General features: G+C 44.5%; 1 protein-coding gene across 1 annotated transcript; it reads right to left on the reverse strand.

The window, feature by feature from the left end:
- Window positions 1-1,879: 1,879 nt before the first annotated feature.
- si:dkey-6i22.5 (polyamine-modulated factor 1) lies at window positions 1,880-13,698 on the reverse strand. The gene is made up of 5 exons (XM_043684020.1): window positions 13,386-13,698; window positions 10,777-10,882; window positions 6,720-6,820; window positions 3,517-3,712; window positions 1,880-2,658 (listed from the first exon to the last, which is right to left on the reverse strand). The coding sequence occupies exons 1-5, from the start codon at window positions 13,622-13,624 to the stop codon at window positions 2,614-2,616; spliced, it is 687 nt and encodes a 228-aa protein (XP_043539955.1). The 5' UTR covers window positions 13,625-13,698; the 3' UTR covers window positions 1,880-2,613.
- Between the last annotated feature and the right edge of the window lie 2,622 nt (window positions 13,699-16,320).

The raw sequence follows: 16,320 nt of genomic DNA on the forward strand, positions 1-16,320 counted from the left end.
TAACGGCTGCAATGCAGAGAAGCAGGGAGGGGGGTGGGGGGTGTCAGTGGAGTGCTGTGCCTCTGTCACAGTCAGCAGGAGTAGTCCCTCATCCCATTAGCTGGGTAATGGCCCCGATGGCTGCGTAGGGCAAAAGATCAGAGCTCCTGTAATCTGCTATTCAGGAGCTGAACATTCTGGAGGGGAGTTCTATTGTCCCAATGTGTTTGGAGACACAGTGAGATAACACTTTGCAGTAAGCTCAATTTCTCCTTGTCACATCTGGCATTGCTGGAACTCTTTAGCAAAGTTTTGATATTGATCAAGTTGTGTGTGGATGCAAGGTTTGAGGGGGCGGATCCAACTTTATAATATAGCAACTGCCATTGTGATGGTCTCCTTCAATACTCACGGAGCACTAGTTATGTAGCTACTTCAGTGTGGTAGAGAATCACAGGTTGAAAAGCTACACGCTGATAGATACAAAGGCGTCTGTGTAAAGCAACATAACTCTTGATCAAAGCAAAATATTTTAAGGAGCCAGAGAAGAGGGTGGAGGAGCTGAAGGAATTGACAGAGATAGGGAGGGCTGTCAGGGGCTGGAGGAGGTTTTCAAGATAGGGATGGATGTAGAGTCAAAGGGTCTTGTGACAGGGAGTATAGGGACTGGGGGAGGTGACAGACGTAGGGAGGGATCTTGAATGGGTTACAGAGAAAAGGGATATGTAGGGCTAAAGGATGTTTCTCAGAAAAAGAGGGACTTAAAAATTAGGATGACAATACCTTAGGGAGACACAGCTACCCACCAACTCAGACATACCCCACGGCAGTAACACAGGAACTAAGTATCAGGGTAGAAGTAGTTAGTTGTTGTGACCTAGAGTTTGAATGGTCAGTGAGATTATGTGATCTTACAGAACAGAATTGGAGAACACTGGCATAAAACAAGATAGATCGAATGGCCTTCTGTTGTACTTGGTGACGCTGAGCTGATTCTCACTGAGTTAAAGTTCTCTCTCCTTCCTGCTGGTAACTTTGTTTGGGATTCATTTCTCTACCGAGCAGCTTATTCCAGGGACTGAATGGTTACTGTTTGTTTCAGAATAAGGAAGAGCTGGGATAAAGTGTTATTGCTGGTATAGGTGCTTCCCGTTGACAGATCAGTGACTTCATCAGCCAGAAACTGCCAGGATCGACCTCTCGTCGATCTAGTCATCTAGTCTGTCCCAGCTCAGGCATCAACAGAAATAGCATCTTGCCCTTCTTTTCCTCCCATGAGGAAGGAATTAAACACCAGCAGGCTACTCAAACAGTCTTGCTCTCGGCACAGACAGTCCTACCTTGTTGCAATACCTTTGGAGTGAGGCCTGCAATCCAGCACAAGAGGAGGGGGGAAAAGAAAATGAAGACACAGAACACAGGATGATTGTGATTCACGCTGATTTTCAGCTTTGGTTTAATGCAAACACAAATTTACACTGATAATTCCTCGCCCACCAACCACCCACCCCGTGACAAATTTCACAGCCATCCTAAACACTGCCCTCGAAGAAAATTTGTGCAGACAATGTTCTCTGCAGTGACAGTACAGATGCCACTGTTTGTGCGTGTTGAAGAAGTTAGTCCCACGGTAGAATGAGCGGCTGCTGGATAATGCGATAGAACTGAGTGAGTGAGATACCAGGCTGTTGGTTTCAGAGTGTCTGCATACACTCACATACTCCCAGACTGGTAGGAGACACTGCTTAATAAATAGACCAAACTGAGATGGGATCATCCATCCAGACACAAGTTGTATATACAGCAGCTCTGGTATATCTCTGGTCTCAAGATTAGATGCAGTTTTGGTATACCACTGCTCGATTTAAAACTCTCCCCCAGTCAGCTCAGGTAAGGACCCCTTACAGGTACCTTTGTTGAGAGGTTAAAGGAGTGATCATCTACAACAATACAAACCTAGACTTGGTCAACACTTCCAGTAACTTTGGAAGCAAGATTATACAGAAAAGGGAAAATGAACAAAATAAAATTACCAATATACAGCAACAGAGATTGGCTTTCAAATTCAAACCTCAAAGCAGAGGCCAAACATCCAGGTTTAAGGGATCTTTTTATCCATCAAGTTGAGGGATACTGCGCAGAAATAACCCACTCTACACTGTCCCCATCAAACACTGTCAGGATGAGGTCAGTACAGGGTTAGGAAGAGTAAAGCTCCCTCTGTGCTTTTAAACTTAAAATAAAGCTTTCTCTACATTGTCCACATCAATCATAGGGTTAGATAGAGAGTAATGCTTCCTCTATACTATCTTGAACAGCTGGTGTGACTGCCCTTAATTTTATCTCATGGGCCGCAGTCAGCCAGCAGAGCAATTCAGTCTGCAGAGGAAAAGGACAGTCACTACATCATTGTTATTCCTCTCTCTACTTTACACATACCATTCATTTACCCTTCCTACCTGGGTACCATTTACCTCCTCATCAGTTATTTATTGAGGTATGCAGGGACTTTGAGCTGGGCCGGTTCACCTCTGAAGATCACAGAATGTGAGTGAAGGTACATGAACACATCAAAAATTAGAAAATCACTTGGAATTCAACAACGGCATTCAGACACCGGCCACCTTCACTTGTTCAGTGTTCGTCCAACTGAAACTGACGACAGAGTTCAGTACATTGCTGTGAATCAAATACACCAGTGTTAGCAACATGACATCGAGATCCAGCCTCCGCCAAACATACACTAATATGTTCATAGATTCCCTACAGTGTGGAAGCAGACCAGTAGGCCCATCAAATTCATACTGATCCTCCAAAGAGTATCCTTTCCAGATCCAGCCCCTTTCCCTATCCCTGTAACCCTGCATTTCCCATCACTAACCCACACATCCCTGGACACTAGGAGGCTAGAGACAATAAATAGAGCTTAATAAGTAGACTAAAGTGAGACAGCGTCATGCATCCAGACACAAGGTGTATGTACAGCAGCTCTGGTATACCTCTGGTCTCAAGATTAGATGCAGTTTTGGTATACCACTGCTCGATTTAAAACTCTCCCCCAGTCAGCTCAGCGCCTGATACAGACAGTGAGCCAATTCAATGATACAAAGGTAAGGACCCTTTACAGGTACCTTTGTTGAGAGGTTAAAGGAGTGATCAACTACAACAATACAAACCTAGACTTGGTCAACACTTCCAGTAACTTTGAAAGCAAGATTATACAGAAAGGAGCAGAACTACAGAGAAAATGAACAAAAGGGACACTACAGGGTAATTTAGCTCAGCTGATCCATCTAACCTGCCTATTTTGGCACGTGGGAGGAAACCGGAGCACCCAATGAAAACCTATGCAGACACAGGCAGAATGTGCAACCACCACACAGACAGTCATCAGAGGCTGGAATCGAACCTAGGTTCCAGGTGCTGTGAGGCAGCAGTGCTAACCATTGAGCCAACATGCCATCTTGTTCGTGGAAGATCTACACTCATGATTCAAGACAGCAGTGAGCTGCGCTGCTGTTTATTAGTATTCCATACCTGCCAACGCTGACATTGCTCGTCTCGCACTCGCACCAACGATTCGACCCTGCTCCTGCCCTCGAGGACTGACTGTGCCAGAGCTGCATTCTCCTCCTTTGCCCTCTTCAGTTTCAGACGCAGGTAATCACGCTGTTGCAACAGGTATGGCACCAGGTGCGTCCGTAGGTCCACAGCTGGGGAGCCTGTGGGACGCCTGAAATTCAGCAACAGGGGCTTCATTTAGCAGGTGACATACTACATCAGTCCCACACACACCGATATCCACATTAGAGTCGTAGAGACTTACAGAAACAGACTCTTCAGTTCAACTCATCCATGCCGACCACATCTTAGATAAATTTAGTCCCATTTGCCAGCATTTAGCCTACATCCCTCTAAACCCTTCTTATTCATATACCCATCCAGATGCCCTTTAAATGTTGTAATGTACCAGCCTCCACTGCTTCCTCTCGTAGCTCATTCCATACACCACCACCCTCTGTGTGAAAAAAGCTGCCCCTTAGGTCCCTTTTAAATCTTTTCTCTCTCACCTTAGTTTTAGACTCCCCCATCCCAGAGAAAAGACCTTGTCTATTCATCCTATCCATGGCCCTCATGATTTCATAAACCTTCAACCTCCGACGCTCCAGCCTATTCAGCCTCTCCCCACAGCTCAAACCCTTCAAAATCTGGCAACGTCTTTGTCAGTCTTTTCTGAACTCTTTCAAGTTTCACAACACCCTTTCTATGGCACAGAGACCAGAACTGCACATAATATTCCAAAAGTGGCCTAACCAATGTCCTGTGCAACCACAGCATAACCTCACAACTCCCATATTCAATGTACTGATCAATAAAGGCACACAATAAAGGCAAGTATACCAAATGCCTTCTTCACTATCCTATTACCTGCAACTCCACTTTCAAGGAACTGAACTTACACTCAAAGGTCTCTTTGTTCAGCAACACTCCCCAGGACCTTGCCATTAAGCGTATAAGACCTGCACTGATGTGCCTTTCCAAAATGCAGCACCTCACATTTATCTAATTAAACTCCTGCCACTACTTGGCCCATCTGATCAAGATCCCATTGTGTTTCACTGTCCACTATACTTCCAATTTTGGTGTCAACTGCAAACTTACTAACCATACCTCCTATATAGAAGTCCCTTCTCCCTACCTTTTATCTTAGCCTGCTTGGCACACCTTCCTCATTCCTGAAGGGCTTATGCCCGAAACATCAATTCTCCTGCTCCTTGGATGCTGCCTGACCTGCTGCGCTTTTCCAGCAACACATTTTTCAGCTCTGATCTCCAGCATCTGCAGTCCTCACTTTCTCCTCCTATATACACATCCAAAGCATTGATCCTTGTGGCACACCACTGGCCACCAGTCTCCAATCTTAAAAGAAACCATCCACCACCACCCTCTGATTTCTACGTTTGAACCATTTCTGTATCTAAATGGCTAGTTTTCCCTTTATTCCATGTGATCTAATCTTGCTAAACAGTCTACCCTGAGCAAGCTTGTTGAACGGGTCACTGAAGTCCATGTAGATCATGTCCACCGCTCTGCCCCCATCAATCTTCATTGAGTTTTTTGAAGAAGTAATCAAGTTATTGAGATACAATTTCCCACACACAAAGCCATGACAACTATCACTATGACTATGAGTCTTTGCCATTCCAAACACATGTAAATCCTGTCCCCCAGGATGTCCTCCAACAACATGCTCACCACTGTTGTCAGACTTAATCTATAGTTCCAAAGCCACAGCCTGCTTAGCCTCTTCCTGTAACTCAAACTCTAGTCCTGGCAACAACATCCTTGTAAATCTTTTCTGTACCCTCTCAAATTTAACATCCTTTCTGCAGAAGGGTGACCAGAATTGTACACAATATTCTGAAAGTGGCCTCAGCAATGTACAGCCTTAACATGGCATCCCAACTCCTATAGTCAGTACACTGACCAATGAAGGCAGGCACACTAAACTCCTTTTTCAACACTCTGTCTACCTGAGACCGTAGGGCACTTTCTCTGGCAACAGTCCCTAGAGCCACCATTAACTGTATAAGCCCCACCCTGGTTTCCCTTACCAAAATGCAACATCTCGCATTTATCGAAAACACTTTCAAAGCAAAAGGGAAAAACAATTCCATTCACATTGTTTACCCTCTCATTCTCTAACTCAGAGATCACCGACAGTGATCAGGAGCAGGAACCCTGCGATTGTTCAGACTAGTTATACCAGGCCAGCCCTTGGAAATAGATTTTATTTAAACTCATTGTGGGATGTGAGCACCACTGGCTGGGTCAGCATCTACTGCCCATCCCTCATTGCCCTGGAGAAGATGGTGGTCAGCTGCTGCAGTCTTGGTGGCAAATGGCATTTAATTTAGATAAATGCAAGGTGTTGCGGTTTGATAAGGCAAACCAGAGCGGGACTTATATATTTAATGGTGAGCTCTGGGGATTGTTGCCAAACAGAGACCCAGGGATGCAGATGCATAGTTCCTTAAAAGTGGAGTTGCAGGTAGACAGAGTGGTGTAGGTGGGGTTTGGTATGCTTGCCTTCATTGGTCAGTGCACTTGAGTATAAGAGTTTGGGTGTCATGTTGTGGTTGTAGAGATATTGGTTAAGTCATTTTTGAAATAATGCATGCAATTCTGGTCACCTTTCTATAGGAAGGATGTTGTTAAATTTGGGGGTATATAGAAAAGATTTACAAGGATGTTGCCAGAACTTGAGGGTTTGAGTTACCAGGAAGAGTCTGAATAGGCTGGGGCTGTTTTCCCTGCAGCATCAGAGGCTGAGGGGTGACCTTATTGAGGTTTATAAAATCATGAGTGGCATGGAAAGGGTGAATAGCCAAGAAGATGGGGGAGTTCGAAAGTAGAGGGCACAGATATATCATGAGATGAGAAAGATTTATAAAGGACCTGAGGAGTAGGTTTTTCATGCAGAGGGTGATGCATGTGTGGAACGAGCTGCCAGACAAAGTGAAGGCTAGTACAATTACAACATTTAAAAGGATGGGTATATGAATAGGTAGGGTTCAGAGGAATGTGGGCCAAATACTGGCAAGCAGGACTAGGTCAGATTGGGATGTACAGAGGAATTGGACCAAAGGGTCTGTTTCCATGCTGTATGACTCTGCTGTTAGACAAGGAGTTCTATCCAGCTGCTAGTTTACTCCTGAATGATTGCAGTCTGCCCTTACCACGCAGGGTCTGTACGTGCTTCAGATTCACGTTCCAGCTGATCCAATTTAGGGAGTGCTCGTTCAAACAGTCCATCTTCAGAGATCTGACTGACTTCTTCCTGTAATGGGGAAAAAAAGAGCAGGTTTCAGGAGATGGTTCTGGATCTCAGATTAATTATGTACACGCAAAGGATTTAATACACAATATCTTAGCGAGTTTTGAAAAGATTTGTAGCTCAGGTTGAGGTTCTGGATGTAGGTTTGCTGGCTGAGCTGGAAGGTTCATTTCCAGATGTTCATTTCCGACTAGGTAACATCTTCAGTGAGCCTCCGGGCGAAGCACAGCTGACGATTTCTGCTTTCTATTTATACATTTGGGTTTCTTTGGGTTGGTGATGTCATTTAGCAGGTTAGGGTGGATTGTCCATACTAAATTGCCGTGTGTACAGGAATGCGCAGGTTAGGTGGATCAGCCATGGAAAATCAGGGTTTTGGGGATGGGTTGTGTCTGGGTGGGATGCTTTTTGGAAAGTTGGTGTGGACTCGATGGGTCGAAAGGCCTGCTTTCACGCTGTAGGGATTCTTTGAAATGATCTCTCACTGAAATCACATAGCATTTGCAACAAGATAGATGAATTGACTGCACAAATAAACAGGTAAGATTTAAGTGCCATGATGCAGACATGGCTGCAATTTGAACCAAAACCAGGAACTAAATGCTCACGGGTATTTGACATTCAGGAACAATAGATAGTAAGGAAAAGAAGGTGGGATAATGCTGTCAGTGAAGGATCAACAGCAGTGAAATTCAAGATGTAGAATCAGTGTGTGGAGCTAAGAAACAGCAAAGGACAAAGAGTGGTGGGAGTTGTTTGTAAGCCACTAAACAGTATTATACAGCATGGTATAAATTAGGAAGCTGGATAATGCAGTAATAACATGGAATTTCAACTGACACCAACCTACAAGATAGTTTTCTAGGACTGTATTTCAGGGATCCAATAAGATAACATGCTATTTCTTGTAGCATTCTGAGAAAATGATGGTCTACTGGTTCTGTAACTGAACTATTAATCCAGCGATTCAGATAATGTCCTTGATACCTAGGTTTGAGTCCTGCAATGGCAGATGGTGGAATATGAATTTAGTAAAAACTGTCACTCAAAGTGGCAATGGAAGTGGATAAGGCGATAAAGAAGAGACACAGCATGCTTGCTTCATTGGTTACGACACTGAGTATTAAAGTCATGTTGCAACTGCACAAGGATTTGGTCAGGCCACATTTGGAGTACTGTGCGCAGTTTTGACTGTTGCACTACAGGATGGATGTGGAGGCTTTGGAGAGGATGCAGAAGAGGTTTACGTCGATGATGACTAGATTGCAGTGTATTGGCTATAAAGGTAATCTTGGATCGTTTTTGCTTGAGTCGAAGGCACAGAGATGACCTAATAGAAGTATATAAAATTACAAGGGATATAGGGGGGTAGTTGGGAGTCTCTTTCCCAGAATGGAAATGTCAAATACCGTGGGGCAAAGGTTTAAGGTGATGGGGAGAAACTTTAAAGTGAGGAAAACACAGGGGGTAGCAGGTGCCTGGAAAATGCTGCTGGGGTAGTAGTAGAAGAAGATACAATAGCAAAGTTTATAAGGCATTTAGACAGACACATGAACAGGCAGGGAACAGAGGGATACAGACCTTGAGCAGGTAGATGGAATTAGTTTAGAAATAGTATCATGGTCAGCACAGATACGGTGGGCTGTGCATTACTGTTCTACGTTCTATTTTAGATATAGTATTGTGCAATGAAAAAGATCTAATTACAAGACCGTAAGAAATAGGAACAGGAGCAGCCTGTTTGGCCCATTGAGCCTCCTGTGCCATTCAATACGATCATGGCTGATCTGACATACCTCATGTTCATTTTCCTGCCCTTTCCCCATAATCTTTGATTTCCCGACTGATCAAGAATCTGACTATCTCAGCCTGAAATAGACATAAAGACTCTGCCCCCACAGATCTCTCTGACAAGGAGTTCCAAAGAATCTCAAACCACTGAGAGAAGAAATTCTTCCTCATCTCAGTCTTAAATTGGCACCCTTTGATTCTGAGATTATGCCCCCTGATCCTAGACTCTCCCAGCAGAAGATACATTTTCTCAGCATTTAGCCCAACGAGCCCCTATCTATTTTAATAAGATCACCTCATTCTTCTAAACTCCATTGATCAGGACGACCTAACTTTCACTCATACAATAATCCCGCCACGCTGGAGATCATCCCAGTGAACTTTCTCTGAACTGCCTCAAGTGAAATATATCTTTTCTTAAATACGCAGACCAAAACTGCTCACAATACTCCACATGTGGTCTCAGCAGCAACTTGTACAGCTGCAATACCCTTAAATTTATAATTCATACTCTTTTGTAATGGAACTTCTACAGAATATATATTATATAATATTATAGAATTATACATTAAATTTGAAAGTGAACCTAAACCAGGTTCTTCAACTGAAAATAAACTAGGAAACTGTAAGAAACAATCTGGCTACGCCTTTGCATACTAACATTTAAAAATACTGTATTTCTCTCATGAAACAAATTTTAAGAAGTGTGGAACTTAACACTTCAAAGTGAAAAGATCCCTGAACCGTTCTGAGTCACATCAGTTCTTTAAAAAGGTCAGCATACTCAAAACTGGCCATCTAGCTTGTGATCTTGTCATTAATACACAGACAAGTAGAAAATGTATTGAAGTAGGGTCAATCTTGATTACAATTGAGATTGATTTTCTACTGAATTATAGAGTTATACAGCATGGAAACAGACCCTTTGGTCCAACTAGTCCATACTAAACATAATCCCAAACTAAACCCACCTGGATTAGAGTGGTGCTGGAAAAGTACAGCAGGTCAGGCAGCATCCAAAGAGCAGGAAAATCGACGTTTTGGGCAAAAGCCCTTCATCAGGAATTCCTGATGAAGGGCTTTTGCCCAAAACGTCAATTTTCCTGCTCCTTGGATGCTGCCTGACCTGCTGTGCTTTTCCAGCACCACTCTAATCCAGACTCGGGTTTCCAGCATCTGCAGTCCTCGTTTTTACCTAAACTCATCCCACCTGCCTGCTCCTATCCCCTATCCCTTCAAACCTTTCTTATTCAAGTACTTATCCAAGTGTCTTTTAAACATATCCACATCCACCACATCCTCAAGAAATTTATGACACATGCGAACCACCCTCTGTCCAAAACATTTGCGCCTCGCATCTTTTTAAAATCTGACTCCTCTCACCTTAAAATTGTGCCTCCTGGTCTTGAAATTCCCCCATCCTTGGGAAAAAGACAACTATTATTAACTCTATCTCTACCCTTTGTTATTTTATAAACTTCTATATGGTCACCTCTCAATGTCTGACATTCCAGTGAAAGACACTTGTAATAAGGTAGATTGAGCAATAGGGCCGGTTCACAGACAGTTTAAAACATGGTGATTACAAATTTACATTTCTTTGAGACTCAAAAATCTTGTCAGGAAGGTAGTTTAACCACGGTAATTGACAGAAATTAAAAGATTGCATTAGACGAAAGAAATAAAGTTGCCAAAATATTACGAAGACCGATGACTGGGAACATTTTCGACTTCAGCAGAATAGGGACGAAGAGTGTGGTGCTGGAAACGCACAGTTGGCCAGGCAGCATCCAAGGAGCAGGAGAGTTCAACACTTCGAGCATACGTTGACTCTCCTGCTCCTCGGATGCTGCCTGACCGGCCGTGTTTTTGTAGCACCACACTCTTCGATTTTGATATCCAGCATTTGCAGTCCTCACTTTCTCCTTCAGCAAAATAGGACCAAGAAACTGATAAAGAGGAAAATAGAACATTAAACTAGTGAAAAACACAAAATAGATGGCAAAAGATTTGGTAGGAAGGCAAACAAAGAACCACACAACACAGCTATTTGGCCCATTGAGCCTATTCCATTTCTTTGACAGAGCTATTAATTTTGAACCAATTGATCAAGTAACAAATTTGACAACAGCCAGAAATTTTAATAAACAGGGTTCTTCATTGCTCACCTGGATAGAGGTCTGGAGTTGAGAAATAAGCTGCTTGTAGACACTATGTGTGAACTGTGGCTGAATTTTGTAAACAGGTTGAAAGCACTGAGCAAACCTCTCAAAGCTACATATGGAGGGAAGAAAAACAGGGTACCATGCCCTCAATTATTAAAACATATCCATCAAGCAACCGTCAGTGTGAAAATCAAAACAAATACACAAAATAAAGTAATCAGATTCATTTCAAATTTAGAGGTGGAGTAAATTACCAGCAGTTGCTATTAGTTGACCACATATGCCAAAGGCCAATGAACAACCTAGTTTGCGGATATTGAGGCATTTAAAGAGCTCAAGCAGAACACACACTGCTTGCAGATAGGATTGATCTGACAGAGTATTCGGAGACAGAGCAGTAATCAAATCAGCAGTGTCAAAATCCTGCAACTCCCTTCCAAATCTGGACGTACAACAGATGGAGTGCATTGATTCACACCTTCTCAAGGGCAGTAAATACTGGGTTGATCTTGCTTATGACAGTCATGCAGTATGGAAGCAGACTCCTGGGTCCAACTTGTCTACCCAGTCCAGTTTCCTAAACAAAACTGGCCCCATTTGCCTGTGATTGGCCCATATACCTCTAAACCTTTCCTGTGCACATTCCTTCCAAATGTCTTTTAAACGTTATGACGTGGAGGAGCCGGTGTTGGACTGGGGTGGACAAAGTTAAAAATCACACAACACTAGGTTATTGTCCAACAGGTTTATTTGGAAGCACTAGCTTTCATAGCACTGCTCCTTCACCAGTATGTGGAGCAGGACCATAAAACACAGAATTTCGAGCAAAAGATTACAGTGTCATGCAACTGAAATGATATTTTGAACAAACCTAGATTGCTGTTAAGTCTTTCATCTTTTAGAATGGGTTGCAGGTTTTGGTTTATTAATATGTAAATCCCAGTACTGATGTTACATGATTTTTCAAAACTTTTAAATGTTGTTACTGTACCTCCATCTACCACTTCCTCGAGCAGTTCATTCTACATATGAACCACCTTCTGTGTGAAAAAGTTGCCCATCATGTCCCTTTTAAATCTTTGTCCTGTCACCCTGGGAAAGAGACCATGGCCATTTACCAAGCCCTTTATAAACCTCTATAAGGTCACCTCTCAGCCCCTAACGCTCCAGTGAAAAAGTTCCCAGCTTATCCCTTAACTCAAACCCTCCAGTCTCAGCAACATCCTGGTAAATCTTTTGTGAACTCTCTCCAATTTAATAATGTCCTTCCTAAGGTAGGGTGTCAAGAACTGTACACAATATTCCAGATGTGGCCTTACCAATGTCCTGTGCAACCTCAACATGTTGTCCCAACTCTCATGATCTGATCAATGAACGGGCAATCTAAACAGGTAGCCCCGATGTAAGGAGGTTCTCTCAAAGGGTACATTCCTAATGTAGGGGGAATTCCTTAAAAGGAGTAGACCCAGTACAAGGGGGATTCTTTAACGGCACAGCAGGTCAGGCAGCATCCAGGGAACAGGAGATTCGACGTTTCGGGCACAGGCCCTTCTTCAGGAATTCCTGAAGAAGGGCCTGTGCCCGAAACGTCGAATCTCCTGTTCCCTGGATGCTGCCTGACCTGCTGTGCTGTTCCAGCAATAAAGTTTCAACTTTGATCTCCAGCATCTGCAGACCTCACTTTCTCCTCGGATTCTTTAACGGGCCAATTCTAGTGTCAGCAGGCATTTCCCCATTGTAATGGGGATCCCACAATGGTGTAGTCTCTGTGTATGAACCCTTAAAAAAGGGAATCTCTGGGCAAGGGGTGATTCTTTAAAGTTAAAGATGTATTCCTTAAAGGGGCAGGACCTTATAGAGGTGTACCCCTTGAGGGACAATCCAAACACAAGGGGCTTTTCATCAAAGGGTCAGGTATCCCTTAAAGGGGCAGTGCCAATGCAATACGGGCAGTTGTCCCTTAAAGGGGCAGTGCCAATGCAACACAGGCAGGTATCCCTTAAAGGGGCAGTGCCAATGCAACACAGGCAGGTCTCCCTTAAAGGGGCAGTGCCAATGCAACACGGATAGGTATCCCTTAAAGGGGCAGTGCCAGTGTAACACGGGCAGGTATCCTTTAAAGGGGCAGTGCCAGTGTAACACAGGCAGGTATCCCTTAAAGGGGCAGTGCCAATGCAACACGGATAGGTATCCCTTAAAGGGGCAGTGCCAATGTACACAGATAGGTATCCCTTAAAGGGGCAGTTCCAGTGTAACACGGGCAGGTATCCCTTAAAGGGGCAGTGCCAATGCAACACAGGCAGGTATCCCTTAAAGGGGCAGTGCCAGTGTAACACGGGCAGGTATCCTTTAAAGGGGCAGTGCCAATGCAACACAGGCAGGTATCCTTTAAAGGGGCAGTGCCAGTGTAACACGGATAGGTATCCCTTAAAGGGGCAGTGCCAGTGTAACACGGGCAGGGTTTCCCTTAAAGGGGCAGTTCCAGTGTAACACGGGCAGGTTTCCCTTAAAGGGGCAGTTCCAGTGTAACACGGGCAGGTTTCCCTTAAAGGGGCAGTGCCAGTGTAACACGGGCAGGGTTTCCCTTAAAGGGGCAGTCTGTTGACTGTTACCTGGCGGTTTCTAGAAGCTTCTCCACTGTGGTATCTATCGCCGCCTTGAACAGTCTCAGCCTTTTTGAGTCCGAGGCCGGAGTGTCCGCCCCCGATCCGGATGAAGTGTCCAGACCCGTGGACGGCGGGGTTACCTCTCCCCGCTCCCCCTCAGGCGGGGCGGCCTCCGAGCTCTCCCGCCCTCCCTCGGGGGTGACCGTTACTCCGCTCCCTCTCCTCTCGCCGCTCTCGAGCTCCATTCTTCCCGCCAAAGGCCCCACCCGCGCGCTTCAACCTGACTGGTCGACGGACGCTTTGCCAATTGGGCTAGAGGCTTGTCAGTCAGGCGCCGATCGCCCCACCCTCTCTGCACTGATTGGGCCACGCCGTGCACCCACCGTCGCCCCGCTTTCGCTCCCGGCGAATCAGGAAAACCGACACGTTAACTGCGCCCGGTTTGTTTCTGTGGACTCCTGTCATTGGCCAATCTTCTTGGAACCGCCTACCATCGGCTTTGATCGCGCGGACCACTCTAAATCCATGATTGGCCAGACTGAGGGTCACTCAATACAGAGACCCCACCCACTCCCCGTTTGAGCCTATCAAAGCTATGAGACTTGGTAGGCGGCCTTTCAGCCCATGCTGTTCCTCCTGGCTCCCTATTTCTGTCAAAGTTTTAAAAAAAACACAGAACACAATTTAAAGGGTTCATTTACAAGGATGTTGCCAGGGTTGGAGGATCTGAGCTACAGGGAGAGGCTGAAGAGGCTGGGGCTGTTTTCCCGGGAGCGGAGGATGAGGGGTGACCTTATAGAGGTTTACAAAATTATGAGGGGCATGGATAGGATAAATAGGCAAAGTCTTTTCCCTGGGGTCGGGAAGTCCAGAACAAGACGGCATAGGTTTAGGGTGAGAGGGGAAAGATATAAAAGAGACCCGAGGGACAACTATTTCACACAGAGGGTGGTAGGTGTATGGAATGAGCTGCCAGAGGATGCGGTGGAGGCTGGTACAATCGCAACATTTAAGAGGCATTTGGATGGGTATATGAATAGGAAGGGTTTGGAGGGACACGGGCCGGGTGCTGGCAGGTGGGACTAGATTGGGTTGGGATATCTGGACGGGTTGGACCGAAGGGTCTGTTTCAATGCAGTACATCTCTATGACTCTATCCTTCCTAATGCAGTGTCCAAAACCAAACACAAATCTTCCCGCAGAGGTCTAACTACTGGTTCTGTATAAGATCATCATAACGTCCCTACTACTGTACTCTTATTTATGAAACCTAGAATTGGTATGCTCTGCAAACAGCTGTCTATTTGTTCTAACGTCCTTAACGACAAGTATTTATACACCCAACTCCCTCAGCTCCGACACACCCTTCAGATTCATGTATTTTATGTGATAATAATTCAAAGAACTGCAGAGGCTTAAAATCTAAAACAAAAGCAAAGTGCTGGAGAAGCCCATGTTGTGGAGAAAAAGCAGAATTAACACTCTGAAGGAGGATTACTACACTCAAAGTATAGTTTCTGTCTTCAGAAGTTGCCAGATCTGCTGAGTATCTCCTGCAATCTCCCTTTACTTTATAGTTTTTCCCTGTTCCTTGTGATGGGCATCACCTCAGCATTCTTCACACTGAACTTCGTCTTTCATCGATCCATTCTCTCTACTAACATACCAATGTCCTTTTGAATTTCTACATTGTCCTCCTCAACAATTCTCCAAAGTGTTGTGCTATCCGCAACTTTGAAATTGTCCCCTGCACACAGGATCACTTGTGTGTATCAGAAAATGCAAGGATCCCAATATTGAACTTTAGGCAGCATGGTGGCTCAGTTGTCAGGGACCTGGGTTTGATTTCATCCTCGGATGACTGTGTGAAGTTTACACATTCTCCCTGTGTCTGCAAGAGTTTGCTGGGTTATAGAGTAGAGGGGTGGGATACTCTTTGGAGGGTCAGTGTGGACCCAATGGGCTGAATGGCCTGTTCCCACACTGTAGGGATTCTATGATACCATTACAAACCTTTCAGCTCTAAAAATAACCACTCACCCAAAGTCTGTATCCTATCTCGTAGCCATGTTGCTACTGTCCCTACAATTCCATGACCTATAACTTTCCTTACCAGTCTTTTCAGTAGCTGAAAATGCGTTGCTGGAAAAGCGCAGCAGGTCAGGCAGCATCCAGGGAACAGGAGAATCGACGTTTCGGGCATAAGCGAAACGTCGATTCTCCTGTTCCCTGGATGCTGCCTGACCTGCTGCGCTTTTCCAGCAACACATTTTCAGCTCTGATCTCCAGCATCTGCAGACCTCACTTTCTCCTGTCTTTTCAGTAGCACTCTATCAAACACCTTTCAAAGACCATGTACACCACACCAACAGCACCACCCTCATCGAGCCTTGCTGTTCTGTTCAAAAAACTCCAAGTTAATTAGACAATTTCCCCCAAACAAATCTGCGCTGACACTTGCGAATCACTCCACGTTTTCCATGTGACTCTTAATCTATGCAGAACAATGTTCTTGAAATTTCCACACCACTGCTGTTAAATCATCTGGAACTGCGAGAGCACTTCTGCAACTATGTTTGTGTGAGGATGAAATGTTTGCTGTTCTCTAATCTTTTGGATTAGCCCCAATCCAGGGAAAATTGAAAGATTATCATCAACACCTCTGCAGTTTCCACTCTCATGACCTTTAGTATCTTTAGATACATTTCGCTTGGTTCCCAAGTCTCATCACCTTCAAGTGTTGCACTGATAGAAAGTATTGGATATACTAATTAAATTACATACCATTCTAATGATTTGAGTTTCTTTCTCTGTCACTGTAGTTTGTGCAGCATCTGTTTCGTGGGTAGAGATAGATGCCAAGTATTCATTTAACACCTCAGTCATGTCTCTCACCTCAGAGTGTAAATACTGATTTCAATCCCAATTAATCCTCAGCTGC

Source organism: Chiloscyllium plagiosum, chromosome 51, assembly GCF_004010195.1.
Source record: "Chiloscyllium plagiosum isolate BGI_BamShark_2017 chromosome 51, ASM401019v2, whole genome shotgun sequence".
Lineage (NCBI taxonomy): Eukaryota > Metazoa > Chordata > Chondrichthyes > Orectolobiformes > Hemiscylliidae > Chiloscyllium > Chiloscyllium plagiosum.

Coding starts and splice junctions, on each gene's coding strand:
- si:dkey-6i22.5 (XM_043684020.1), bottom strand. CDS start 13,624: ATGGAGCTCGAGAGCGGCGAGAGGAGAGGGAGCGGAGTAACGGTCACC. Junction 10,883..13,385: donor AAGCTTCTAGAAACCGCCAG/GTAACAGTCAAC, acceptor CTCCATATGTAG/CTTTGAGAGGTTTGCTCAGT. Junction 6,821..10,776: donor AACTCCAGACCTCTATCCAG/GTGAGCAATGAA, acceptor TCCCCATTACAG/GAAGAAGTCAGTCAGATCTC.